This window comes from Lampetra fluviatilis, chromosome 41 (genome assembly GCF_964198595.1).
Source record: "Lampetra fluviatilis chromosome 41, kcLamFluv1.1, whole genome shotgun sequence".
NCBI classification, from domain to species: Eukaryota; Metazoa; Chordata; class Hyperoartia; order Petromyzontiformes; family Petromyzontidae; genus Lampetra; species Lampetra fluviatilis.
In genome coordinates, this window is record NC_136315.1 from 8,252,178 (window position 1) to 8,280,106 (window position 27,929).

General features: G+C 49.0%; 1 protein-coding gene across 5 annotated transcripts in view; it reads right to left on the reverse strand.

Annotated features, from left to right (window-relative positions):
• Positions 1 to 27,929, reverse strand: part of RAPGEF2 (Rap guanine nucleotide exchange factor 2) — a 220,679-nt gene that overhangs the window by 13,273 nt on the left and 179,477 nt on the right. For 4 of the 5 annotated variants that reach the window (XM_078875467.1, XM_078875470.1, XM_078875471.1 and 1 more), the window contains 12 exons: positions 26,549 to 26,680; positions 10,892 to 11,075; positions 9,760 to 9,896; positions 8,776 to 8,934; positions 7,047 to 7,199; positions 6,267 to 6,431; positions 5,460 to 5,567; positions 3,022 to 3,225; positions 2,204 to 2,312; positions 1,390 to 1,717; positions 741 to 907; positions 58 to 298 (listed from right to left, as the gene is read on the reverse strand). In XM_078875467.1, coding sequence (XP_078731593.1) covers positions 58 to 298; positions 741 to 907; positions 1,390 to 1,717; positions 2,204 to 2,312; positions 3,022 to 3,225; positions 5,460 to 5,567; positions 6,267 to 6,431; positions 7,047 to 7,199; positions 8,776 to 8,934; positions 9,760 to 9,896; positions 10,892 to 11,075; positions 26,549 to 26,680 — 2,087 coding nt within the window. The remainder of the gene's footprint in view (positions 1 to 57; positions 299 to 740; positions 908 to 1,389; positions 1,718 to 2,203; positions 2,313 to 3,021; positions 3,226 to 5,459; positions 5,568 to 6,266; positions 6,432 to 7,046; positions 7,200 to 8,775; positions 8,935 to 9,759; positions 9,897 to 10,891; positions 11,076 to 26,548; positions 26,681 to 27,929) is intronic. The other variant, XM_078875468.1, reaches the window with a different exon arrangement.

The window sequence follows — 27,929 nt, forward strand, 5'->3', positions numbered from 1 at the left end:
CAACGTTCACGTAAGGGTCGGCCCGGGAGAGGTAGCGCGCGAGGAGGAGGCGGGCACCTGGCGCTCAGCTGGATGCGCTCGGCTAGCCGGGAGAGCTGGTCGGGCAGCCGGCGCTGGCGCGTGACTCCGTCGGGCGCGGCCGACACCTCGCACAGAGAGAAGGAGTCGGGAGGCCCCGTCAGCGTGAACTCCTGCAGCGCCAGCGTGACGACCTCGCGCGCGGTTGTCTCGCGCCCGATCACGATGTAGCGGCTCGACTGGTCCGCCTTGAAAATGCGCAGCACCTGGTCGTGGACGTCTGCGGGGCAGGCGATTGGGCGAGTTAGCGAGCGGGCGAGCGGGCGGGCGGGCGAGCGAGCGGGCTAGCTGACGAGTCGGATATGGAGCGAACATTGAGGAATCGGTCATCCCGTGTGTCGTCGTACAAAACGCTGCCCGTTGTAATTAAGCACGCAAATTAGTGTCCGTCTGAATTATCTACTGACATTAAGTTTTACAGAGGGTGCTAGACAACGGTTAAAAAGCCAACGGGGTCTCTCCACTCCAACGACCGCGGGGCGGAGCTCATCTCCCCTCGGCGAGCCTGCTGCGTGACGGAGAAACGTCGCTGCACCACGTAGCAAACTCAGCCTAATGTCCCGCACGAAGCCTCAGACCGCGACCCTGGCAATACGAGAGAGTCGGCGGCCGCGGCCGTGCCGGGGGGAGACCGAGGACTGTCGCGGGCGGCGGCGGCTCACCGGGAGGTGCGGTGAAGTCCATGAGCCGGTGGCACTGCAGGAGGTCGGGGTTGCTGGAGGAGAGGGAGCCGCGCAGCATCCACGTGGACGTGCCGCACACGGGCGGCTTGAGGCCCACAATGCTGTCGTCCTGCGACTGGCCGATCTTCACCTCGGTGCTGCCGCTGCTTTAAATTCGAAACGCAGCAGCAGCGGCGGCACAAACAAAAAAAAACTTTAGATGACCGCCGTTCGATAATAATTTCCACGTGCGACGTACGCGGCAATCGATCGCTCTCGAAGAGCGAACGCCTCGGAGGCGCGAGGAACCGCGAATGAGTGGGGAAGCCAGCCACGCAGGGAGCCGGCGCCAAAAATGTATTCAATGTCATTATCAACAACGGAAGCGATGGCCTATCCACTGCTGGATGCAGGCTTCCCAAAGCTATATTACTATTTATCAAGCTGCTGTACATGACCAAACTGGGATATGCAAAAATGGTACTAATTTTATCGACCCCCGAAGGTGATGACGTTCCGACCGCGAGCCGCTCGCTGTCGCACCGAGCCACCGTCAGCGCGTTCCCCCCGTCGCGAAATAACGCTTCAATGGCACGACGCGCACGCACGCACAAAACGAAGCGCACGCCAACGGCAAAGCTCCTCTCACCCGTACGGCTTGGTGGGCAGGATGCTGAAGGTCTTGTTGACGAACTTCCTCAGCCGCGATCGGCCGCTCACCGTGCTCGCCTTGCCCTTGCCCTTGAGCTTCTCGACGGGAATGCTGAGCTCGTGCGGTATGGCCAGATCGGGCACCGAGAGACGCACCGCGTTACCGCCGTCCACGATCCTGGGCCGGTGAGACTCGTACGACAGCGCGGCTGCAGCGGCTGCGGCGCCCGAGGAGGAGGAGGGGGCGGCGGTGGCAGCGCCGCAACGGCCAGCGAAATTCAAGGGGCCGGGCTCGTCGCCCGTCCAGTTCTGTAGCTCCTTGAACACTGGGGGGGGGGGGGGGGGGGGGCGAGGGACCGCCAAGCAGCGGACAACGGAGGTGAGCGTGCTGGCTCGTAGTAGTGGGCACGATGAATGGTAAAGAAAAAGAAAGGGTGAATGTGCAGCCCTGCAACTGCTGTCCCCTCCTCCCCTCCAGTGTAAGTCGCGCTACTCCAGAAGCTATCACCGCGTGGCGCACAAACTTAAAAGCCTGAACGTGTAATTTAAGCGTACTTGACATATGCTACAAGTGGAAGCTGCAGACACTTGCGAGAAATTCAACGGTTAGATTGATTTTGGCTCAGTCTGGAATTGGCATAAAAAAAAAGAGCGAGTGAACGCGTTAAAACAGCTCGGGGCGAACCGTATCCGTGAGAGGCGAGGCCATTTAGAATGTAGCGCACCTTAAAACAAAAGCACAACGTGTGGGGCGGGGAGGACGCTCGATGACCGGGTTTGCAACTCGAGGGGCGACCTCAACGGCTTCTCACCCATGAGGTTGGTTTTGACGGAGATGGACAGGTGGGTGTTGTGCTGGAGGATTTCCAGCGCCTTCGACAGCTGGATGTTCTCGAAGTTCTGCCCGTTGACTTCCAGGATCTGCCCAAACAAACAAATAAAACGGCAAAACCCGCGAAAAAAATTTGGTGACGACAACAAAGGACGGCGGCGGTGGTGCGGCACAGCAGCAGCGTCGCATGGCTCACACCAACTACAGGTGGACGTTGTTGTTTTGTTGTTGTTTTGTTGTTGTTTTTTGTTGTTGTTTTTTGCTGTTGTTTTATCGTTGTTTTTTGTCGTCGTTGTTTTTGGGTTTTTTTTTCCCCCCGGACTCTTTTTTTCGCACAGAAAGCTTTCAAAGGACGTAACCCACAGATGATCATCCAACTCGTATAATATTCTTTTTCTGCTTCGTCAGGTAAACAAACCCTTTTTATGTACCAGCAGCATTACAGCATCCCACGTATGATAAAAAATAATGACGGATAGGCTTCGATGAAGATTGCTGTAAAACGCTTTGATTCGATCTTGTTATCTCTATGACCTCTACTTGCTTGATCTGGTCACTTAGCTTTCCAGAAACTACATTCATTCCATGTATTTCTTAAACAGGAGCTCAGAAAATAATTGCAACTTAGCTCCACGTAACGCAGGTGAGCCCACACACTCATCATCATCGTCGTCGGTTAATATTGACACCGCGCCTCCTCTCGAGCAGGCCGGTGCGGCACACGGTGTGATGCGACTGGCCATCCCAGCCATGAAGCACTGCGCGAGCGATGCGTCGACCGCGGGCCGCCCGGCTCACCTGGTCCCCGCGTCCAAGCCCGGCCTCGTCAGCCCGGCTGCCAGCCTGCACGCTCTCCACGAACACGCCGAAGCCCCGCTCGCTGCCGCCCGTCAGCGCAAAGGGCAGGGGCTCGTCGCGGCCGGGCCGGGTCAGCGTCAGCGAGCGCCTCTTGGCCTTGGCGGCGCAGGCGATGTTCAACAGGCGCAGGTGGCCCTGCATCTTCTGCAGCGGGAGGAGAGACGCGAGGTGGGGGGGGGGTGGGGGGCGCAACGGTGAACGATTCGCGGTCTCACTTTGACTCGGGTGCGACTCCGCACGCGTGACGCGGTCACCGGACCGGTTACTGTGTACAGACTAAGCGTACGATTGTGCAGCTAAATTTATACGAAGCGAGCGGTTAGCCAGGCAGTGGTGGTTATGCACGTGGCTTGTAATCCGGCACCGTGGAGGTAGCGGGGGTTGGTGGTTCGCACAAATGTCGTGAAACTCCCTTCCTGTGGGCATCCAGGAGCAATACCCTGGCTCGCAAGGCAAATGCGGCACAGTAAAAAAAAATGTGGATTCCAGCTGTTCCAAGTTCATGGGATAAAGTATTCCCCCCTCGCATGTGTGGGTTTTTTCTCCAGGTGCACCGATTGTGCTCCCACATTTAAACATTCAATAACTGGCCGATAACGCCCTAACATATAAGAGGGCTGAAGGGCTTCGGCAATAGTTGGTGCCGGCTCATTGTCTGCGGTTCGCTCCCTCTCTTCGAGGGCGAGTGAATACCATGCAGCCTGCTGTTACAAGTTTGAATTATTCTTTAATAGATATCGTGTAAAAAAAATGTCAACAACAAATATCAACAACAATGCTGGCATCGTCTGCAGGCATCCATTCATTGTAAGTGTCAAAGCGATGGAATGGCACCGCAAGACAAACACTTTGCTCAAAGAGTCGATACAAAAACGCGCGGATGAAAGATAACTCGGAACCCTTGGACACACGGGGAGCAAGGTCAAAGCACTCGGCTGTTTAAGCACGCGCGCGCTCGCTGACAAGCGAGAGAGGCTCGCAGATTTACGTTGGCGGAAAAGTGAAAAAAAGGCCGGATTTCTCAGCGGGCCGTTCACCCTCCTGCGTGCCAAGGCTAGGGGAGAGGGAGTGCAGTGGTTAGCGCGCTGCACTACGAACCCGGCGACCCGAGTTCTACTCCTGCTCACGACCAATAACAGTGGTGAATATTTCAACCGGTACTGGGCCTCGCAGAGGTTGACTCAGCCTCAAACGAGCACCTGGTGCTATGTGTAAACATCGCCATTGCCGTGACACAGATGGCCAGGCGTGGTGCTGGCCACCCATCTCCTGGTGTGCCGTGCCGGCCTTCATAGTCGCTCGCTAACAGCACTTGCCCCGACCGCCTGATGAGGCTATATGGAAGATCTGTTCCTTTGTGCCAAGGCTACCGCCGAGCCGGTTGCGAACGGGTTTGCCGATTGCACGCGGGCCGATGTGTTGAAAGTGCATACAACAAGCGAGCTTGTCAATCACTCAGTGACAAGCACAGTGTTCACCTGGAAGAGCTCAATTCGATTGTAATGGTGCAATATCGTATATGTCGCTGTGGGCACTTACAGTTGTTTTGAATCGCATTTGAATCGCATTTCAAATAAATACAGCTTAACTAATGAAGTATTGGCAGAGATGTGTCTGCACACTCAACGGAGACTGCTTATTGCAGGCTGAGCTGCGGTTGTTCTCTCGTGATTAACTCGCCCCCACAATAGGAACGTGGAATTTCCACCACTGGCTTTGGGGATGCAAGAAGGAGATGATGAGCAACTGCCCAAGGCTCATCTGAGCAGGGAATCATCTTGACTCATGGATCCCATTTAGGTTTCAAACAACACCCAATTGCCTCCGGCATTGATGCGTATCCCTCTCTAGATAGGAGGTGAATCTAGTTTTGGCAATCGCAGAGCACATAGACTTGAGCATTGTACATCACAATGATGAACTCCAATGCACGGTTCGTATGCTGACAATAAAACCACGCAGCAGCCTGCTATGCACGGTGGTAGCCCATTCAAGCGCTTTCCAGCTCCAACCCTGCGAGGATTTCTGCAATGATCTGATGAGATCCGGGTGCATTGCCAGCGATTCGGTCAGAAGCATACGATTATATATATGTAAATTATTATATTCTTGCACACGGCAATACGTTAATGAGCTAAATGCCAATGTCAAGGCCTGCTAGCCATGACAAGAGGGCTTCAAGGAGAGCGTTCGGAGAGTTTTTCTATTCGTTCCTGGTTGAAGGAGCGCAGACTGCAGCGGTTTACCAAATGATTCATTTTATGATATATATACATACTATTATACGTATGCAAATGAATGCTCCATGAATCATCACAGAAACTGCCCCGGATCAACAACAGCAACAAGGTCTGCAGATGAAGTTCACAAGCACCCACCTCTTTCTCCAGGCCATCCTTGAACTTCTCCAGGAACTGAGTCATCTCCGGGTCCCCTTCGAAGTCGTTGAAGTGATTGTTCACCCACAGGAGAACCACTCTGGTCACCTGGGCACACGGCCACAAACAACCAATCAGGGCTTTACTGGGGTGGGGAGGGGGGTGTGGGGGGGATCGTGGCGACAATCAGCAGCCAATCACGGGTAGGATCAGTGACCCTCTCGGTCGTGATAAATTATTACTACGACAACAACAACAACAACAACCCACATTGCAACACACCCATAATGCACCGAACGTCTCCCAGCGCAGAATTACGAAGCGGAGAAAAGGGGGAAAAAAGGGAGAGAATGGAAGGCAGCGAGCGTGGCAGCAGGAGGAGACAAATGAAGAAACTGTGGGGGTCTGAAAGCACACTCGAAAATAATGTAGAAAGTAGAGAGAGAGACAGACCAGGCATTGCTGCCCCGAGAGGGAGTTCCAGAGGGTGGGGGAGGCGTGGTGGCTACACGGAGTGGCCACCAATGTGGAGCAGTGGGAATCTTGGGAGCAAGGAGGAGGCCACGGCACGTGGAGCGGAGGGAGCGGGCAGGAACGTGGGGGCACAGGAGGTCATAGAGGTGGAAGGCCGTGGATGCGATTTAACCGCGAGGATGAAGGATCTCACAGCGGTCGGACAGGAAGCCGGCGAAGTGAGGCCGAGAGACCGGCGGGGGGGGGGGGGGGGGTGGAGAGGCCTCGATGGGCGAGCGAGATTTAGTTCGGGGGGAAACAGTTACGGGCAGTACTTCCGTGTCGGCAACGCACCTTGTCCCGGAGGCTCGTGTCGCCGAACCACTCGAGCAGCTTTTCGCCCACGTGCTTGGCGCCGGGCAGGAAGGTGCGATAGGTGAGGAGGAAGTCCTCCACGTACGTGGGGTCGACCACAGAGTGCTCCTCCACCAAGTGGGTGAGCAGCCGCTCCATCGTACCCTGCGCAGAAGTCAAGGTGCGGACGTGACGAGCGGCGGTTGAAACCGGCCGCGCGTGCGTGCGTGCGTGTAAACATCGGCGCCGGGGAGATGGACGTGGCTCAGTGTGGTGTGCCGGCCACGTCATCCCCTTGCGCGCCACGTTTGGCTTCAACACGTGTGCTCGTTAACAACGGCGCTCGCCCCAACAGCATGCGTACGTGCTACACACGGGGGATCTTCGCCTTGGCACGAGCATGTTTTACCCAGGAATGCCGTGCCGAGTCTCATGACTCTTCTAACTGAATATGACCATTTCTATTTCACCAGGTAAGGCCCACTAAGCTGTACAGCTCTTTTTCAGAAGCGACCTGCACACGAATGAAAGCTCAACGAATTGGCTTATCACGTGGAAATTTATAGTGGTGAAATAACCTAAACGCGTGTTTATAAATGTGGGGGGGGCGAAGGACCCGGAGAAAAACCCACGTGACCACGGGAAGAACAGACGGGCATTAGGGTCGGGATCGAACCTACGACCCCCTGCGTACCAGGCGAGGTAGTTAACATCTTACCACCGTGGCGCCCAGGAGGGGCCCTGCCAACATGCCAAGCGTGTCTGAGCGAGAGCACGTGCCTTGATGACGATGTGCCCCTTGCGAGTGCCAGTGCGGTCGAGCTCTCGGTGCTCCTTCACCATGACGATCTCTCCCTCCTCCTCCACCTTTTGCATGTTCCTCTCCACCTGGTTCAGGATACGGCAGTAGTCCTGCTGTGCTATGCACACAAACTGACACACACACACACACAGGTAAGGGTTTAATCTCATGGACTGCTAGGAGAAGTGCCGTAGTTGTGTGTTCATATTAGTGGGGGGAGCGGTGGCGCAGCGGTTATGGTGCTGCGCTACGAACCCGGTGACCCGAGTTTGATTCCTGCTCACGGCCACCAATACCAATGAAGATTATCTGTATCATTAGACCTCCTTTTGCCAGCACCAAAATATACTTGCAGTCAAAATGCAAACAAAAAACAACTATGATAATATATGCAGTGTCCTTGAAAGCCGTCCCTTGGTGTGGACCAATCAGTTTCAAGGACAATGCATATATTATCAGAGTGTGTTTTTTGTTTGCATTTTGACTGCAAGTATTGTGGTTAATGCAGACATGAATCCTTGTAAAAAGTTTTCAGTTTTTTTGCCAGAAAAAAAGGGGAAAACCCCTATTGTTATTTTATTAGAAGATTATCTGGTCATGGGCCTCCCTGAGGTCGCCTCAGCCTCAAGTGAGTATCTGGTATGGTGTGTAAACATCGCCGCTAGGGAGACAAAGGCAGTCGGGCGTGGTGCTGGCCACCCACCCCCTCATGTGCCGTGCCGCCCTCATAGGTGTTGGCTAACAACACTTGCCCCCAAAAGTCTGACAAGTCCTTGTCTCATATCAATTTTGTCAAGTCGGCGCAGTGGCGAACACTGGTGGTGCATCTGCCAGTCGTCGCAGTCAGTTCACCCACAACACCTGGGTCTGTCCTGTGATGGCCTTCTGGCGAGCCTTTCACATGTCACAGTCTCAAAGTGTGCCTAGCCTGGCATAAGTGATGTGGTGACGTCACCGCCACTTAGTGGAGAATGGCGACAGCTGTTGCTGTTATTAGAGAAAGTGGTGGTCCAATGCTCACAACAACAAGCTTGGCAACCGGTGGCTAAAATAAAGCAAGTTTGCACAGTGTTTGATTAGTTTTCTTATCCCACATATGTCTGTTGATCTATGACACCTGGGCCACTTCCATGCCTTCTTGCCAGCAAGCCACCACCACTCCACGTGACCTTAAAATGCACCTATCACGGTAGAGTTGTCATGGTGATATCACCCAACTGAGTGGCAATGGCAGCTGATGACGATGTTGTTGTGTTTGTACGTGCGATGTGTAGTGCTTAGACGGGACAAGTCCTGACATTGAATCAGTGAGTCATCTTTTCTCCACACGATCTCTTTGAAGTGCTAAGCACTTGGGCACACCATTGATATTCAAGGCTTTCATCCCTGCCATTGAGGAATCACATTTGCCTTCCCCTCAAACACCTCCTTCAATGTGACTACACAATTTCTGGCTCCGTGAAAAATATCGAAATTAGTTGGGGTCATGTTTGGAAAGTTTTTCGGAATTTTCTCCAAATTATTCTGGATTTTTTGTTTTATCTTTTCCACATATTTGTTTAGTTAACATGTCAACATTTTAATTCAAAATTATTAAAATCTCAATAGAATGCGATTAAAAAAAGATTCCCTTTAACTTAACATTCATCCCCCTTGCTGTAGCACCCATTCCTTCTGTCAGGCCCCATTCTTAAACTCTTCAGGTACCTGGCAGTCATCGGTCTTTGTTTTCATGACCCCGACCATGACTTCTGTATGCTCAGTGGGAGACACTCCGAAGCTGTTGCCCATGTACAGCGTCTCCGTACGCCCGTCAAAGTTGGTGATCTCCACCGAGCCGTTCAGGATCACCGACCACGAGTCCAGCTAGCGAAACAAGAGGGCAAGGTGACAGGACATCGTTGCAACGGCGATCAGAATGCGTAAATAACGACACGAGCAAACGCACGAATGCAGAGTGACGGGACCCAAGCGAGAGTAATCCTGTGGGTTCGCTCTTTGAACCAAGCCACATTATAAATTCATCCTCATCTCCCTCTCTAAATATGACAGCTAACAGGGTTTATTTCGCAAAAAAAACAGAATTGTATCCTGCATATGTCCAGCAAAAAACACACTGAAGCGCATTTAGAAGCAGGTCAGAAATCATTGCGATGAGTAAGATCTCTTTCGCTAGGGAAAACTGCGATGATAAAAAAAATGCGTTGAACAAAACAAATATCAGTGCAGAAAACGGACATCGAAACGCGAAATCAGAAATGTGAAAGGAAAAGTTAAATTGCAAAGCATCAATAAAATACATATTAAAATTACATGCCAACTATGGGTAGGGATGAAGCCACAGTTTGCTTCAGAAAATTACGCAATGATGATTTTGATGCCGACAATGACGACGATCACAATGACGATGATCACAATGACGACGATGACAATGATAATGAAGATTATCACAATGACAATGATGACAATGATAACAATAATAACGACTACGACGATGACGATGATGACGATGATGACGATGACAATGACGATGTTGACAATGACGATGACGACAAGGATGATGTCAATGATAACAATAATAAAGACTACGACGATGCCGACGATGACAACGATGATGACTATGACGATGACAATGACGATGACAATGACGCCAATGACAACAACGACGACGACAACGGCGACGGTAGCTACCTCCTCGCCGTGGTTCAACACGACGGTGCCGGCGTGCTCCACCACCGCAAACTCCATGACAGCGCAGAGCTCGCGTCGCACCGACATGGTCATGTTGGCGAAGGCGGGCAGCTGGTGCATGAACTCCAGCATCTGCTCTGTGGGTCACCAAGCGGCAGACACAGAGCCCCGGCACGTCAGCAAGCCTCAGAGCCAGCGTGCCTTCTTTGCGCGAGCACCGGATAGAGAGATAGTGTGTGTGCTTGCTACATGCATCTGGGTGCCCCTGCGAGTATGTATGTAGGTTGAACTTCTTTTGTACCATACATAGCCAACCGTGATGGGAAAGAACGAACTAATCACAAGGAGCAGTTCTAAATAAATTAGTTTTCAATCTAGATTTAAAAGTGCATCGGTCCAGTGGCTTCTTAATATCGGAAGGAAGAGCTTTTCAGACGGCCGCAGAAGCGCATCTGAAAGCGCGCGATGCGGTGACCGACTTTGTTCGATGGCCAGCCAAAAGCTTACCGTGACGATGACCGGAGTTCGCTTAGTGGTTTATGCTCCTTGACGAGATCAGCAAGGTGTTGTGGTTCACTTAGTTCATTGATGGTAGTGATCATTTATGTTGAGTGTGTAAATTTTAGACTTCAAGCAGTGTAGCAATTCAAGGGGACCCTGTTCAATGGGTAAAACCAATAAACCCTACGGGTTATATTTTTGTGGGGCTAATATTTTTAGATTGTTCCACTTATCAGCATAGACTTTAATATATACGTGATGAATTTCATCTTTCTAATCGTTCAAAAAGAGCATTAGAATGTGTTATCAGTCTCAATTGTCCATATGAGATGCGTGTGTTTTTTTTCGTTATGCAGGACATAACACGAATGATATTCACCTGATATTGGGACATGATGATATCGTGATTTGAGCATGCTTCCACACTTACATTAATATTGCATTTCATTTATACAACAGACATTATTTTTTTCAAGACCAATTATTGGTTGGTGGAAGGAACACTGTAATTTCACAGGCAAAGCCTTGTCTCATATATGTAAAAATGAGGCCTGGTCAACCCCATTTTGGAGTGGGTGAGATATCAAATAAATGTTTATTTACAAAGTTATTCCATGATTTTAAAATTTACCGATATCATCGTCCGTGCGGTCGTTGGGCTCCTTCTCGAGGCAGTCGCGCACAAAGTCGTGGCTCGGCAGAGCCTCGCCGGAGCGTTCGATCTCATCCTCGTCTTCCTCCTCGTCGTCCTCCGAGTCCACCAGACCCTCGGGCAGCCCCGTGAGGTCCATGTCGCCAGGGTCGCTCTCCGTGGCCTGCCGTGATACGCGGGCACGTACGGGACACCAAGCACTTCCATAAGATGTGATGCACGTGGCAGTATTTGTTGAATTTCTTTTTTACATCACGGTTGTTGAACACAGGCCCAAAGGCCCAAATCCCAAGCTGCCATGAACAAACAGCACGAATATTGACATCTTGTATTGATTTGCACAAGCCAACCAATACAAGATGTATTGAAGACAAAGCACCTCAATGCTACAGATGAAAGATTAACTTCAAAATTAAGTTCACAATGTCCATGGATGCACAGGAAGCTTTCAGCGTCGGTCAAATGTCACGTAAGGCTGCAGGGATTCAACTGTGCAACCTTTTATTCATTTATGGCATTGAGAACCTTATTTTCAAGCCAACCTCTCACCTGCAAGTACCGAGGTGCTTTGCGTTTGAGGTAACAATTCATTGTGTAGGATTGAGCAAGGTCTCGAGAACTTGGGGGAAACGAGTCGATGGGAAGGATGTTTTTTTACAAAGCCGAGCGGCGCGAAAGGAACAACAGCTAGAGAATGGTGTTTCAATGTCGCAATCGCGTCACCTCTGCTGATCGACCTGCCATGGTGGTGGCTCAAATCACTGCCTCGAGGCCACGACACGCCACGGACATTTCAGGTTGCTTGGGAATCATCTCGCCGGCCAACGCGATTGCCGCGAGCAACTATTTGTGTTGGCTCTTACTTGCAATGATAACAATAATCATCATAACTGTTGTAATTTTTTGTCGTTTAGATAAATTAAAGTACAGTAATCCCTCGCCACTTCGCGGTTCAAGTTTCGCGCGGCCTCAGTGCATCGCGGATTTTTCGAACTGATTTAAAGGCCTCATTATACCTGTGCAGTAACACCATCATCATCATCATTCATCATCACATTCATCGAACTGGACAGGTCTGTCATCATCGTCATTGTCATCGTCATTGTCATCGTCGTCGTCGTCATTACTGGAGTCAAGTCTCAAGATACTACTGTCATTGGTGAGTGTAGAACACCATAATACGTATCGTATGAGAGAGAGAGAGAGTGAATGTATAATATTAAGGTTTTATAATTAAATAGATTTAAGTAAAATATATATAAAGTATAAATATACATATTTTAAACATTCTGGTACCCACACACACATATACGGAAATTCCTAGGGGGCCAATCCTACTTCGCGGATTTTCACCTATCGCGAGGGGCTCCGGTCCCCATTAACCGCGATGAACGAGGGATCACTGTAATGCTACTCGATCGCTTTTTGTCACCTTTGGTTATAGCGGACAAAGCACGGGTAAAAAGGATAAATAAAAAACTATGAAAATAAGAATAGGCTTCATCAATCTTGATTTGAAGCTTTCGTGACTGCAGGAATCCATACTTTGGTTATTTCGGTAAATTACGGTAGTATAAATAAAACAAAATAAATCACGTTGATGGCTTGTGTTGCTATCGAAACGTCGTGATTTATTTTGTTTTTATTTCTACCTACGTAACTTACCGAAAGAACCAAAGAGTAATAGGCTTTATCCTTTATGGCAATAACAAAGGTGTTAAGATGTTCAAACACCAAACAGACACCTACAGCAAGGCATCAAGTCTGCATTAACGACACACGGTACTTGTGGTGAATGCAGGCAAACAAACACGCTCTGATTATAATAGATGGCATTGTCTATGAAACTGATTGGTCTACACCAGGGGTCGGCAACCTACGGCTCCGGAGCCGCATGCGGCTCTTTACGGGCTGCTTCTTGACGATATGTACGTATGTACAGTATGTACTCAGATGCATTGCGGCTCTTGAAATACTGAATTTTGTACCGAATTGGAAAGAAATGGCTCTTCTTGTTATTTTGGTTGCCGACCCCTGGTCTACACCAAAGACAGCCCTCTCTATGGCCTAGTCTCACCAGCGTCAAACCAGAGAACGCCAAGGGGCGAACAGTACAAAGGCAATGCAAATATCGAAGCATTAATTATTGCAATAAAGGGTAAAGCATATTCATATTTACATCATTTTAATTCTGGAAAAAAGGTCCCATAGAGAGAGAAAAAAACTACTTCAAAACACCGAACGTTTTTGACACAAACACACGGACAAAAGTATTAGCTTAGGCTGCCCCAACCCATTTTGAAACACATCAGACTGCACTCAATTCGGACCCCCCTGCTTCGGAGTATGTGTTTTACTCACTTCCGTGCATGAATATTTGATGAAATGGTATAGGTTATGGGCCCCCAAGACCCACGAGCTCGAGAGATAAGCGTCCTCAATTATTAAACGGGAGATGATGCCAAGCCGTTTGCCCGAAGCCACGCCATGTGAGATTTTGACTGGCTCATGTGCTACGGGCTGTGGCCTGCGATGTAAAGAAATTAAGCATTCCAGCATTGGAACAGAGGGAGGGAGGGGGGAGGGAGGGAGGGAGGGGGGAGGGAGGTGAGTAAATGAACAAGAAAACATGTCCTGAGCTTGACGAAGTTCACACATGAATACTGTTGGGGGAAACTTTATGTTGCAAAGTTTGAACATTTGCAAGCGTAACGAGATTTATTTTTACATTTTATGTATTTTTTTACTGCGGCAATTATCGCTGCTATAGCACATGTCAGGAGTGATTCTCGGCATTCATTAATCTGTAATTCACAATGCAGGAATTTCGCATGCACCGTTAATTAGACCAATGTTTACCATTAAACTCCCACTGGCCTTACTGCCATGTGCACGGACACATCCATCAGTGCATCACTTCTATACTTGTAGGATGGCAATATGTTAATGAGCTAAATGCCAATGTCGAGGTCTGCCAGCCGCGAGGGGACTACAGGAGAGTGTTCGTGTCGTGTTGCTATTCCTCCTCCATTGATGGAGCGCAGGTTACAGTGGCCGACTCAACGGTCCATCCTTTTAGGTTGCATTGCCACAGTCGCACGATTGTGGCTCGTCTTTAATTCATATTCTTAGGTTTTTTCGGTAAAGTCACGTAGGTAAAACATAAAAATTAATAAAAATAAAATTAAAATCACTACCTTTCGTCGTGATTTTTTATTTTATTTTTATTAATTTTGATGTTTTACCTACGTGACTTTACCGAAAAAACCTAAGAATATGAATCCTTGCAGTCACGAAAGCTTCAAATCTCGTCTTTAATGTTCCATTCATGAACGAGATTGTGGGCATCGGCCCTTTAATGGGGCTGATGCGGCTGGTGGTTCTCTACCAGTGCCTTCGAGGTATGTCAAAGCCACTCTATATCAAGCGGTGGCACAAGAAAAGGACACCATGGAACTACTTTGGGAACCACTTAAAAAGGCATTTTTTTTTTTGCTCAACCAACAGGTGACGCTCTTATATATGGCATTTATTTATGGAGGAAATATCAATGCTAGGAAAGCCTTGATGGTTGAAACTATATCTTTTTTGAGAATGGTCCTGCTTTGTGAGAGTTCTTTTTTCTCACAGGGTTACCCAGACAAAACCCACCCATGAAATAAATAAATAAATCGGTTCACACTCACAGGTACCCACCGAAGTGTGAATGAACCCGCTTGCTGAAAGTCTATGCAACCTCCTAGCTATCTCCCAGCTCACCCAGCGTTACATTCAGAAAGGGGTTTGTTCCAAGTGAGTAGGCCGCTTACTCACTGCCTGTCAATCATCTGTGATATAAGCACGGTTGGCTACTTAGGGTGCGAAAGAAGTTCAACGTACATACACATATATTATCAAACGTAGGTTTTTAAATATATAAAGAATGTTTTAATGTTATAAATCACAAATATATTTGCCCAAACCAAGTAAAAGAATCCTCATTTAAAAGTTTGTTTTGGTGTGTAGCTTTTCAATTTTATTCCTATAGTATATTTCTTTTTTTTGCCAGGGCTCTTCATTATAAATTGCAAAACACAACCCTTACTGCAGTTGAATATTCTGAGGTGCTGTCTCCACAAGTTCATCACCGCCACTGGGAAGAGCAACAAAATGGTTCAATTAATTTTCAGTGGAGATCAAAAAGTGGTTGTTCTCAGTCGCTGAGCAAGACCGTTCCATGACAGCCTTAAGAGTATCTTACTAGTCAGCGCTCATCCCCCAACAACCTACAGGACACTACTCCAACACTCTAGCAGTCTACAACGCAGATAAAAGTGACCCATGTAAACACAGTGGCGAGCTGTCAACTACCTCGCCTAGTATGCAGGAGGTCGTGGGTTCGATCTCGACCCTGAAGACGCCTGTATATTTGGAGTTGGCATGCTCTCTCTCCCAGTGGTCGCGTGGACTTTTTTCTCTAGGTCCACTGGTTTTCCCCTCCCCATTTCGAAACGTGCGTTTAGAGTATTTGTCTGCTATACATTTCCACGTGGTAAGCCACTTCGTTGAGCTATCATTCGTGGTCAGATCGCTTCTGAAAAAGAACTATAAAACTCAGTGGGCCCTACCTGGTGAAATAAAAATAGTGTTGTTTAGTTTCCTTGAATAGGAGCCCATACACTTTAAATAATAATAGAATTTAACAACAAATGTCACAACCCTTTTGTTGATCCACTGCTGGAAGAGGACTTCCCCATGCCATCTCAGTCATGTTAGGCGATAGCTTTACAGTGGTCAGTGCGGGTTGGTGAAGGTTAGGGGCAAGGGGTAGGAATGGACTGGTTCAGATTTCACTCCCCACCGATGTCAGCCGTAGCCAGGAGTCAAACTCAGTTCTTAAGCGGAGTGCAAGGGTACGGGGGGGGGGGGAAACTCTGCAAAAAAAAGTGTTGTAATCATGTAGAATGTTTCGTCTTTTTATATCAAATAAAAATACTCTCCACGTTGCATAATGTACCGTTGAGGCAAGATTTGTGAGAGGGCACCTATTAAGACCAACAAAAAAACAGGGGGTTGTGGGTAGGGTAGAACCACCAGCACCACCGCAGCTTTGCTTCACTTGGTGCTCGTTCGCTTGTTTACCCAGGGAAGCCTGGCTGAGTCTCAAGACTCCTTTTCAGGAGGATCCTGCCAAGTGTTTGCAGTGGGGGCGGTGATGTTGCTGTCATGCCAATTGAGTAATTTGAAGGATACGTTTCAGGATTGGGATGTTTGGTCACTACCAGTTGCATTGCATGTTTTTGTTTATCCATGAGAGGAAACTGGAGAACCCTGAGGGACCCCATTCAGAACGGGGGGAGAACTCACAAACTCCACAAATAAAGGCACCTGTCTCTAGCATTGAACCCAGGGCCTTTACGCTGCGAGGTGCGAGAGTTAAACCACTGCGTCACCCTGGGTGGCACTGCACCCACTTTAAGCAGAGTCAACCTCGAGGTCTACGCTCAGATTTCAACTGTATCATGCATAGACTGGAATTGATCCCAGGTCACTGGGTTTTTAGAACAGCAGGCCATGCACCAAACACCTTGTGCTCTCATTCCACAACATCCAGGGCTGCGTGTGTCAAACACGAGAAACACGAGAAACACGAGCATGCCTCTTCACGCGCGAGCACACAGACACTTTACGCATGAGCAGCTGTCTCTCGCCCATTCGCAAAGACAAAGATTCCCCGTTTAGCCTGAAAAGGCTGTTGCGGAAAGTGCTGTTAGCGAGCACCTATGACGGCCGGAACGCCACACGGGGGGAGTGGGTGGCCAGCACCACGCCCGGCCGCCTTTGTCTCCCAAGTGGCGTATTTACACACCGCACCAGGTACTCAATTGGGGCCCAATCAACCAAGGGAATGCCCAGGATTGTTCAGACATTCGTCATCAATGTTGGCCATAAGCTGGAATCAAACTTGGGTTGCCGAATTTGTAGTGCAGCGCTAACCGCTACACTCCCACTTTGTGTGTGTGTGCCCATTCAAACACGCACACACACACATGCAAAGACAAACGCCTGTGCACCGCACACGACTCGCTCACGCAAACACACCAAGGAATTCTAGCGTGATCATTTATGGGTAAAGATGCACCAATTGTCATCCCTAGTGGCTAGCCGTACCAATCGATCAATCTCACACAATGGCATTGACCAAAGTCGATAGCTCTAAGTTGCATAAATTACATACATGAGTTGGTTAATGCACTGCAACTTTGAATTTGGGTGACCCGAGTATGATACCTGGCCATGGCTAACATTTGTCACAAATTACACCCAATTTATGTTCTGCTACCCCTCCTGTACCGACCTGTCCTGACCAGTGTGGCTTCGAATGGTGAACTATGGCTGACATGGTGTGTGGGGGAGAGGAGAGGAAGGGGAGGGGGGGTTTGCAGGAATAGAACTTGGCTCGCCAGCTTCGTAGTGCTGGTAGGGAACCGTTACATTTCCGCTCCCCACTCAGTACACCACTGCTCACGCGCGTGCGTCACTTATATATCTTAGGCACACGCGTATACATTGAGTGGCGCAGAGGCCCTATCACCAGTTCCCAGTAGGAGCTACAAAAACAAAGAGGTCACCCGTGGGCGAGTGAATTCGGCGTGACTCCCGATCTACAAAACCCATACATTACGGGAGACAATAAAACAAAACAAAATTCCGCACAGCAGATCAATTAAAATGGCACGTGACTCACGCAGCTGCTTACAGCTCTGCAGGCTTTGCGGAGCTCAAATGTTAAATCACCTGTGAAATGAGTCCACCCTGCAAGGGAAAGTCAGCAGGTTTTGTAGCCCATTGGCTCAACACATCAATAACTTGCGCTCATACCATCGGGCGGGAGCTGGTGAAAACCAACTCGGTGTTTGTTTAGGAACGAGTGTTAATTTGGAGATAAATAAAATTGATATGCCTTACGGTCAAACTGATCGGGGTGGTCGGGGGGGGGCAACGCATAAATCAGAGCCGATCTTTAAAAATGTGCGCGAATGAACAAGTCACTTCTTGACCTTTTGTTTATTACGCGACGCCATAAAAATAATGACGCAAGTGCTCCGGCGGAAATGCGTTTTTTTTATGTATAATGAAATTCCTCATTGATTTAAGGGACGTCGCTGCAGAGACGCCCGTTCATAATTTTCTTATCGAGGCGTCTGTCGCTCTGAAATGTTACTGTTCAGCTTTATGTCATTAATTAGTTTCCTCCAATGTAAATTTACCAGATTCTCCTTTTTACTAATTTCTTTAGAACTGCTTTTTGTGTTTAGTTTGTTATCCCACCCCCCCCCCCGTACCTCCGATTAGCACAGTTGTCTACGTGGGGTGCGAAATAAGTTCAACGTACATACATACTTACAGGATGCTCCGGAAAAGAATAAAACAACAATCCCAAACTTGTGCCCGCTGTCAATAAAGTTATACAGACTGCAAAGTGCACCCCCCCCCCAATCCTTGCTTTAAAACACAGAAGATAAAGTGCGAATTATAATCCGGAGAATGGACAACGCAGAGGATTCGTGTCACGCGTTAAACACATTCGGCAAGCTGCGGTGGTACACGCCTGTATCCCAGCACTGCGGAGGCAGCGAGGGTTGGCGGATCGCACACCGATGTTGTGCAACTCTCTTCCCGTGGCCGTCGAGGTACCGTAAACCGTGAGGCTCTCCATCTGTGTGGGAAAGGGTGTTGCCTCCCCCACACCGCACATGCATCGGGCTTTCTGCGAACGCTCCGGTCTCTTCCCACATGCATACATTGGCTAAACATCTTAATATACAGGGGACCATAAAGCTTGAGCAATTGCTGGTGCCGGCTTACTTGATCTGTGGCTCCCCACGCCTCCGAGTCGTCTTCTCTCTTTGAGAGCGAGCGAATACTGGCGCAGCCTGTTGCAAGTTTATATTATTGTTACGTACTCATAGCTGTCAACCCATACCCTTTACCCGTATTCTTGTACAGGGAAGTCGAGGTCCATACGGCGCACAGCCGTTTGAAAAAAAATAGTTTGTGTTTCTCCCTTGTGATGGGACTTTGTATGATGAACGTTGACATTTATAAGGGCAAGGGATGACCAATTGGATCTGAATTGGTCTGTAATAAGCAAGGCACTGATAAGGGGTTGACAGGTTTGTGTGCTCTGCATGTATGTGTGTGTATGCTGAACTTCTTTTGCACCGTACGAAGCCAACCGTGCCAATCGTAGGTGCGGGGGAAGGACAACAAACTAAGCACAAAAAGCTGTTCTTTAGAAATTATTTCAGAGCTATACGACCTTATATTTGTATGAGTGAAAGGCAGCATCTAAATTAATATAATTGTTTACATCTCCATTGAACAACATTGCGTCCGTACAATACTAAGAGTTGACTTTTGTTTTTGCGCTCGGGGATGTGCACGGGAGTGTGTTATAGAACCTGCACAGGGAAAAAGCTTCTATTGATGTTCTTCTTAACGGGCCATAAATCAAATGGAGGAGGATTATGGGTAATCTGCGATGACATACGGGGGCATTACCACGAGTGTAAAATGACAATGCTGTTTTCCCACTCGGCAGCCTTTCCACGCACCGGTTATTTCGATGCATGATAATGGAGCAGATTTGCAACTTCCAGTATAAATCAATCCACATCCTATAAAACCCAGTCTCAGGCAAAGATAAAGACCCCCCCCCCCTCCTGTAGCATTGACAGACCGTTGGGGCAAGTGCTGTTCGCACAGCACCTATGAAGGCCGGCAGGGTACACAATGTTTACGCACCGCACCAGGCATTCATTTCAGGCTGAGTCGGCCGAGGGGAGGTCCAGGATCGGTACAAATATCCCCACGTTTATTGGTCGTGAGCTAAGACCCACTGAGCTATGTGTAACTCTTTTTCAGAAGCGAAAAAGTGGCTTATCATGTGGAAATGTATAGCAGCCAAATACTCTAAACGTATGTTTTCAAATGTCGAGGAAAAAAACCGGGGGACCCGGAGAAAACTCCACGCAGCCATAGGGAGAGCGACACGCAAACTCCAAATATACAGCAGGCGTCAGGGTTGGGATCGAACCCACGACCTCCTGTCCACCAGGTGAGACGGTTAACATCTCGTCACCGCGGTGCCCATGTCGAATCCGCAGCCACTCCAGGCGCTACCATTCAAGCACGATATATTAAAAAAAAAGCGTGCACCACCACCAACCCGTTCGATGTGGACCCGGCACTGGAGCCCTCTCTGTGTTTGCCTAACCCGGGCAGCTAAGTCGGATCGCAAGCCCTTTGATGTATAGGACTCCCGAAGGGCAAAGCCGTACCCCTCGGGGTGATTACTCCCTGAATGCGGCAAGTGACAGAACGCAGGGAGGGTCATACCAGGCAGAGAGAAGCTGGTGGAGAAAAGATAAGAGAGAGAGAGAGGGGACTGCAGCCAAGGGCTAGGAAGAGCCTTCATTGCATTTACCTCGTAATGAATTTGTGTGGAAACCTGGAGGCATCAAAGAACCGGGTGACCTTTGAGAGACGACCTTAAGGGTGGAATACGAGACGAGCCATTGGTGGCCGATTATGACCACCACTGGCATCCGAGTGGCCCACAAGCAGAGACGCGACCAATTGTCACAATGATGTGAATGCAAGCCAATGCAATTGTTTCCGCTCGCTTTAATAATTATTGTACAGATATAACCCCCCCCCCGCACTGCTGATTGTGTGCAGATGTGCTTAATGAGCTGTAAATGGCAGGGTTGTGTAAGAGGGACACAGAGAGAACCAGAGATGGGAAGGATGTGGTAAAACGAGGATATTGGACAGTGGCATGGGAAGAAGTAAAGAATAAATAGAAGCACATGCAGAGATAAAATGAGCAGTCCCATGTAATGTTGGGGCTTTTCTTTCCAAGAAAGTAAATTCAGACATTCTTGTGATCAAATAAAGCCATTTCACCATTGATTTAGAGAGGTCCCGACTCCCCAGGAGCTGACCCAATCCCGAGAGAGACCCATCGGCTCACTTATTAGGAGTGAGCTAATTTTCCGCAAAGCTGGGAGCAGCTGGGCAGGGCTTTTCCTCTCCGCAGGGAGTGGCGTTAATAAACTCTGCGAGGCCCCACCAAACCCATCGCAGTCATCAGGGGCGGCAGCTGCGTACAAGGGAGGCAGGGCTTCGCATTTAGCATGGCGCACAACAACTCTGCACACACGCACAAAGTGGAGAGGCTGTTCCAAGCGAGGTACATGCGCACGCGCACCAATATCAGTCACGCACGTGCCGCATGCAGTGGCGGAAACTGATCATGGGTTTTAAAAAAAATCCGTAATAATTCACTGCCTGATTAGGACCTCTGCCCACAACGTGCCAGTCGCAGGGGTTTGTTTGACTGAATGCATTTCCCGGCATGCAGAAGTATGCTGGGAGAGAAGAGGGACAAAATAAACGATGGAGCGGGAGACCAAGAGCGGGCGAGAGATGCGGAGGAGATGGCGGCGGCGGCGGCAGCAGCGAGACAACATCACGGAGTTTAGGAGGTCACGGTAAAGTTTTGAGGTCACGGCTGTGGGACATGAGAGCAGCCGAGTTAAAGAAAGACAGGAAGAAAATCTGGGAGGCCTTTGCCCAGCAATGGGAAAATTCAGACTGATGACAACAACAATGACTCGATGACGGCGAGTGTGGGTTGGTGAAGGGGGCCCAGGGCGGCTTTAGATCTCACTTGCCACTGATGGTAGCCGCACTCGGGAATTCACTTGGGTCTACCGGGGTCATAGTAGCGAGCTAACCACTGCGCCACCACTCCTGCTCAGAGCTTCACACAATGAGTAGGACATATAACGTCCAGCATCACAGATCGAAAGTGCAATAAATAGTAATTAAAGAAAACCCCATCCATCTCAATGTGAGCATGAATCAAATGTCCCGACGGAAGCACTGGAATTAAATGAACCCCACAAATAATTGTACACACTCACTCTAGAGGCTCAATATATTATTTTACAAATGGAATCTTCACACTATCATGCCCTGAGAAATTAACTTCTGCACCGACATTAGTCATTGGATGAGACTATATTTCCCGACGTAGTTTATCTCCCGATCGTCGCCAATACATTCTCCACAATATAAATATTTATTTTGGTTCGTGAGCCTCCTCCTTATCACCGTGTCCCCATATGCGTGCTAAATTATTCATGTGAAAACCTCTTCGATGGAACGAATGACACGCGAGTCAAATATCAAATAAAAAGAGTCCTCTTGCACAAACAAGCGTGGCGTGGAGCTAATTCCATTTGAGGCGGTGAGCCAGTGGTGGAAATTACACAATCCTATGTCTGGGAAAAGTCTCTCCCTATGGAAAGAGTCACACCCTCCCCCTTCCCCTTCACCCCCACCCCTGCCACAGGAACATGGAATTTCCACCACTGGCCCAGGGCTGTAATTGGGAGGAATTGACCCATCCCAATGTTCATTTGAGCAGAAAACCACTGAGTTTTTGGGAGCTGTCCATAAACAGCACAACCGCCGTTGGATACCCACAAAGTAGCAAAAAAATTGCATCAACGCTCTCAGGATAATGGGTGGATGTGATCCTAGATTATTGTGATACAGCAAAGCCTCTCTATCCGCGAGGGACACATTCTGAGAACGCTCGCGAATGCAGAGACCTTGTTCCAATTGGGGAGAAAAGGAGTTACGTTCCTGGCACGAGTTAACATTGGAGGGGGGAATGGTAAATGTTGAATAACAGTGACTACAATAAATAAACGATACATGATGAAGAATGTTTTTTATTACGTTTGATGATTATGATTTGATGACGATGGAGATGGTGGTGACGGTGAGAAATTCAGGAGGATGACTCCTCGGGAGATCGCAGGTGTTCGACAACAACGACGCACCCCTGTTATCATTTTAGCGCTCTGGGGAGCACTATCCACAAAACTTTCTCCGATTGTTATTCTTTGGGTCTTTCGGTAAAGTCACATAGATAGGTTCAAATAAAATAAAAAATAAAAAAAATAAAGCAACAAAACACTACGACGTTTTGATCGCAACACAAGCGGTCGTCATCATCCTGATCATCCTGATGATGACCGCGCTTGTGTTGTGATCGAAACGTGTTTTTTTGTTATTTTTCTTCGAACCTATCTACCGAAAGACCCAAAGAATATGAATTCCTGCAGTCACGAAAGCTTAAGTCAAGATTTCCCCGATTGCATTCGCGTGCTTTTTAATGGACCTCACAGTCGACTCGTTCATACCAAAATGTCGACCTACAGCACACGCACCCTCACCGGTATGTAGCCCAACACTTTTTTTTTTACCATTTTACTCAAACTCATCACTTTCTGCTGCCTTTTTCCAGCGGACGCACTTCCCTCCCTCGTAGGGACGCTTGGCAACCGTGATTAAGGGGCAATTAACGATAAGGTAGCGCACCAAGTAAAAATGCACAACGGCGAGTTGCGAGCGGTGTTCGCTGCCAGAAATTGAGGGGGGGCGCCTCATCTTCGCAGACAGTTTCAAGTGTAACATGCTGCTCGTTCACCTCCCCCGGTTGTCGGTGGTCCGGCACTACGCACGCTCGCGAATACTGGGGTCCGGCGGGTCGCGAATAGGGAATTAGTATGCATTTAGTAACTCGCGAATATGCGAAACTCGGGAATCCGGAACTCGCGCTTAGCGAGGGTTTTATTTTCATTATTTTATTATTTCCATTCTACGTGACTTTACCGAAAGAACCAAGAAGATGAATCCCTGCAGTCACGAAAGCTTTAAATCGAAATTTACAGTTACACTTTTATAGCGAGTCACTCCGATGATGGCTGTTTGCCCACAGATGTCCAATGGGTTTTCCAGCTGTACCGCGTGCTGTTCGGCACCATGCCCCCCAGACCTTTCGCTCCACCGTGCCGGAAGCTTCTTCAGGCAACCGATTTGAGCAGCTCACCTACTCCCCCTTGACAGCAGCGATTCCATTCAGTTAGTAGTAGGTTTTTACCCTTTTAAACTGGTACAAAACTGACACCTTTATACGAGGCATTATGTATGCAATAACCACAACACAAGTAGTCAGTTGAGTTGTATGCCTTCTGGTGTCATCTGGTCCAACACCCATGGGGACTAGGCTCTAAAGAAAGCCGTCTCGGATGTGGACCAATCAACTTCAAGGACAGTGCATATCATTATCATCATCAGAGTTGTTTCTTTTTGTTTGCATTTTGACTACTTGTGTTGTGGTTATTGCAAACATGATGCCTTGTATAAAGGTGTCAGTTTTGTACCAGTTTAAAAGGGTAAAAACCTACTACTATATTTTGCCACTGGTAAAAGAGATCTCATAGTGTAAATCCATTCAGTTACCTTGAAGAGGCTCCCAGCACGTGCGGCGAAACGTCGGGCATGACACCAAGCATGCGGCACAACCCAAAGCCACGTACAGCAAAATCGCGGAACACAATGCAGCAGCAACACCCGATTATCCTATTTTTACATTTAACATGAAGTGAGAGAGATTCTTTTTTTTACACCCATTATTTACCGGAAAGCCCCGCTGTGGGTCTCAAGACGACTTTCAGGAAGGGTTCAGCAATTGCGACACTTGCCCAATAAATAGCACGTGAAAGAGTGCGAGACATGTCGGAGGAAACCGGAGTTCTTGTTTTTTTCTTAGTTTGGATTGCGTCCACTCAGCAGTGGCGACGGGGCTTAATGCAAAGTCTTCCATTCTCTCCTCTGCACTCAAACGGCCTCCTCGCTTGGCAAAAAGTCCGGCCTTTTCTCTTTGCGATTCGTTCTTTACGACGTCTGACCATCGTGTTTCTCCACTTTCCTACGTTCCCCGTTTAATCCGCATTCCTTGTTAGGTTGAGTGTCAGATTAAAACAAATTTAGATATTTTTTTTTGGGGGGGGGGGGGTTTAGGAAAAAATCCGCACATTTATTTAGCAAATTTGGATTGTTTACAGGGCGTAGTAATGCCACGTAGTTACCATACATATAAGTAGCGCCAAATATGACAATGCAGAATTCTCAAGATGGTACCTCTACTTTTCCCGGACCTTCCCTTAAGTCAGCTCAGTATTAAATGAGTACCCTGCTGCAGTGTGTAAACACCCACATGACCAAGCATTCAGCATCTGGGAGGAAACGCCGTATAGCCCGTGAAAACCATTCACATTTGGGGTAGAACACTCAAAAAGCTTTGCACAGATGGATTCAATGATACCTTGTTATGCTGCCCTCTTCAGGCCAGTCTCCCATCGAAGCATTATGAACCAGGCTCAAAACCGGGCTTGGCTTGCACCAGTGTAAATGTGTGCACTGTATTGTTATTCTCAAAGCCATGTGACCACGCCTCGTCAATGTGTGCAATGGAACGTTATTGTTATTCTCCGCGACACTCAAAACCACTGCTTGTAAATGCAATGTGTCACATCGAAAGACTACGCAGCGATACAAATGCGCGGCGTCAGCCTCAATGGAGCCGTTGTGAGTCTGTTTGGAAAGTCCATTACAGGGCAATGCTGTAGTTCCTCTAACCCTGTTGTTGTTACCTACAGCAACTGGTTCCGAGTAAGCCCCACCCCCCCACCTTCCAGCCTCAATCGTTGCGGCAACTGCCTCCATTACGTTACTAATCTCATAACTCCGAAGAGGGCGATGAAATTAGGCGGCAAATAAGAGCGTGCGTGGCGAATCGAGCGAAAGGTCAGGAAATTAGCGGGCAAAACGCACACCGCCCGCCTCTCTCTACCCCTCCTCCCTGCCCGGGTCTCTCTCTCCACTGCGTCAGCGTAATTATTTATTAGGATCACTGCCCACCCTGACGGTTGACCTTTGCATCGATTAAAGCCCTGACCTTTGGAGGAGGGTGAAGGTTGCTCTCGTTTTTTGACCCGATAAAGATTTTAACAGGAATCGACCCAGGCAAGTGTGCCCAACAAATGTTGTCTTTTACAACGTAATGCTTGTCCCCAAATGACCAGACACTCAGTGCCGTGTACACGTACTAGAGGTGGCGAAGGGGCGGCCCCGCAATCGCTCGCTTACACCACTGCCGGCAGAAGGGCCTCCCACCAGAGGTGAGCTATAAGGAGGAGCCCCTCTGATTGGTATTTTGGCCTTCTCGTCCACACTTGGCCAGGCATCTTGGAAGAGGTGGAAGTACCCACACTTTACCCCACCACACGCGACCTGCCGACTGATTGGCTCTGGGGTACACATTTGTACTGCAGGATTGGATTGGGCAGAGGCGGGGGGGGGGGGGGACCAGAGAAACTTGCCCACTGTTTCAGCAGCGACGTACGGATTTTGCAAGTCCACTCACGGGACTTTAATACTCAAATTAGTTTGAGCAAAAAGCGCTCCATCCTGCTCTCGTTAAGGTGGATGAGCAAAGAATCTTGTCGCCGGTCGCGACAAGATTAGTAAAAAGTACTCCTCGCCATTTCCTTAAGTTGATAATACCACGTACTGTAGCAATGTGGCCCCCAACGCCTGTCTGTCAAAACACACGGCGGCGGCTTCCTTCGCGATGTCCCTTGCGCTACGAGGATGGCGCCAACGGCAAAATGCACGCGAGCGCTCCGATTATCGAATCCGAAACCGAGCTGTTCGTTGCCGGATGGTCACCTGGTAGATATCGGAGAGGCTGCTGCCAGAGTCGCTGCCGATGCTGCACCCGGACTGGCTCGCCGACACGCGCGCCATGTGCTGGTGGTGCAAGCTCTCGCTCAGCTGCATCTTCTGCAGGTCGGCGGGAAGCTACGGTGGGCAGAGGGCGCGGGGCGAAAGGGAGAAGAAGAGGGTTACGTCGCAGACGCGAACTCGCGCGCCACGGTGGCGCGACGTTAAATACCTCGCCTGGTATGCAGGAGGTCGTTGGTTCGATCCCTGACGACGCCTGTATATTTGGAGTTTGCCTGTTCTCTCTCCGGGTCCTCTGGTTTTTCCTCCACATTTATCACACGTTCAGAGTATTTGGCTGCTATAAATGCCGACTTTATTAGCCACTTCGTTATCATTTTGTGGCCAGGCCGCTTCTGAAAAAGAGCTCAGTGGGCCTTACATGCCGCGTGCCATTCGGAAAGAACGTCCGATGCTTTTGCTCAACGCGCAGGCAAGCTTTGTCAATTCCTTCCCGGTCACGACGCACAGCTCCTCAAGGGAGCTCCCATCCCGTGGGGCGAAACGTCGAACAACAAACCAAACGACGACGCGCCGAACAACCCGAAATCGCACCGGAGAGTTCACCAAATCGGCATTGTGCGTGCGTGCGTGCGTGTCCCACAAAATACTCGAGCAGTGGATAAACTACCAATGCCACGACTGTGGCAGTTTGAAATAATTACTCCGGCTTAAACGCAGAACGCAATGGCGTGGCTGGGCACAGCGCACGTGTTTCAAAGTGACGCATCACACGACAGCTGTGTTCTGTACGAGCAAGGGCAGCAGATGCAACTGTCCGTAACGCACGAGACCTCGCACCACAACTTGCAAGCACAGCGAAACACAACATCCGCAAGCTACACATACAGTAACAAAGGCAAAGATACACCAAATAGCCTTTAACGCCGTTAGAGAGCACCTATAATGGAAAGTACGGCGCACGAAGGAGACGGTGTGACCAGAACCACGCCCCACCACCTTTGTCTCTCCAGCAATAATGCTTACACAATACAGTAGACGTGCACACAGATGACACAGACACACACACATGCATGGACTCACACATGCTTCCAAAAAGCTATTCACACCCATACATAGTCAATGGTTTGTTCATAGATGTTACAGACTGGCAGGGCAAGTTCTGTTAGTGAGCACCTATTAAGGCTGGATCAGCAACACCAAGGGGTTGATTGGTCCCTCCCTGCTACACACAACCAGGAGTCGTTGTCTTCTCCGTCCTGATGTTGACCACAGAACCATACCAGGTAGGCATTTATGGCTCAATAGGAACTGTGGGATGGCCAGGTCTAATTGTGCATGAGGCTAGGCCTAAATCTGGATCAGG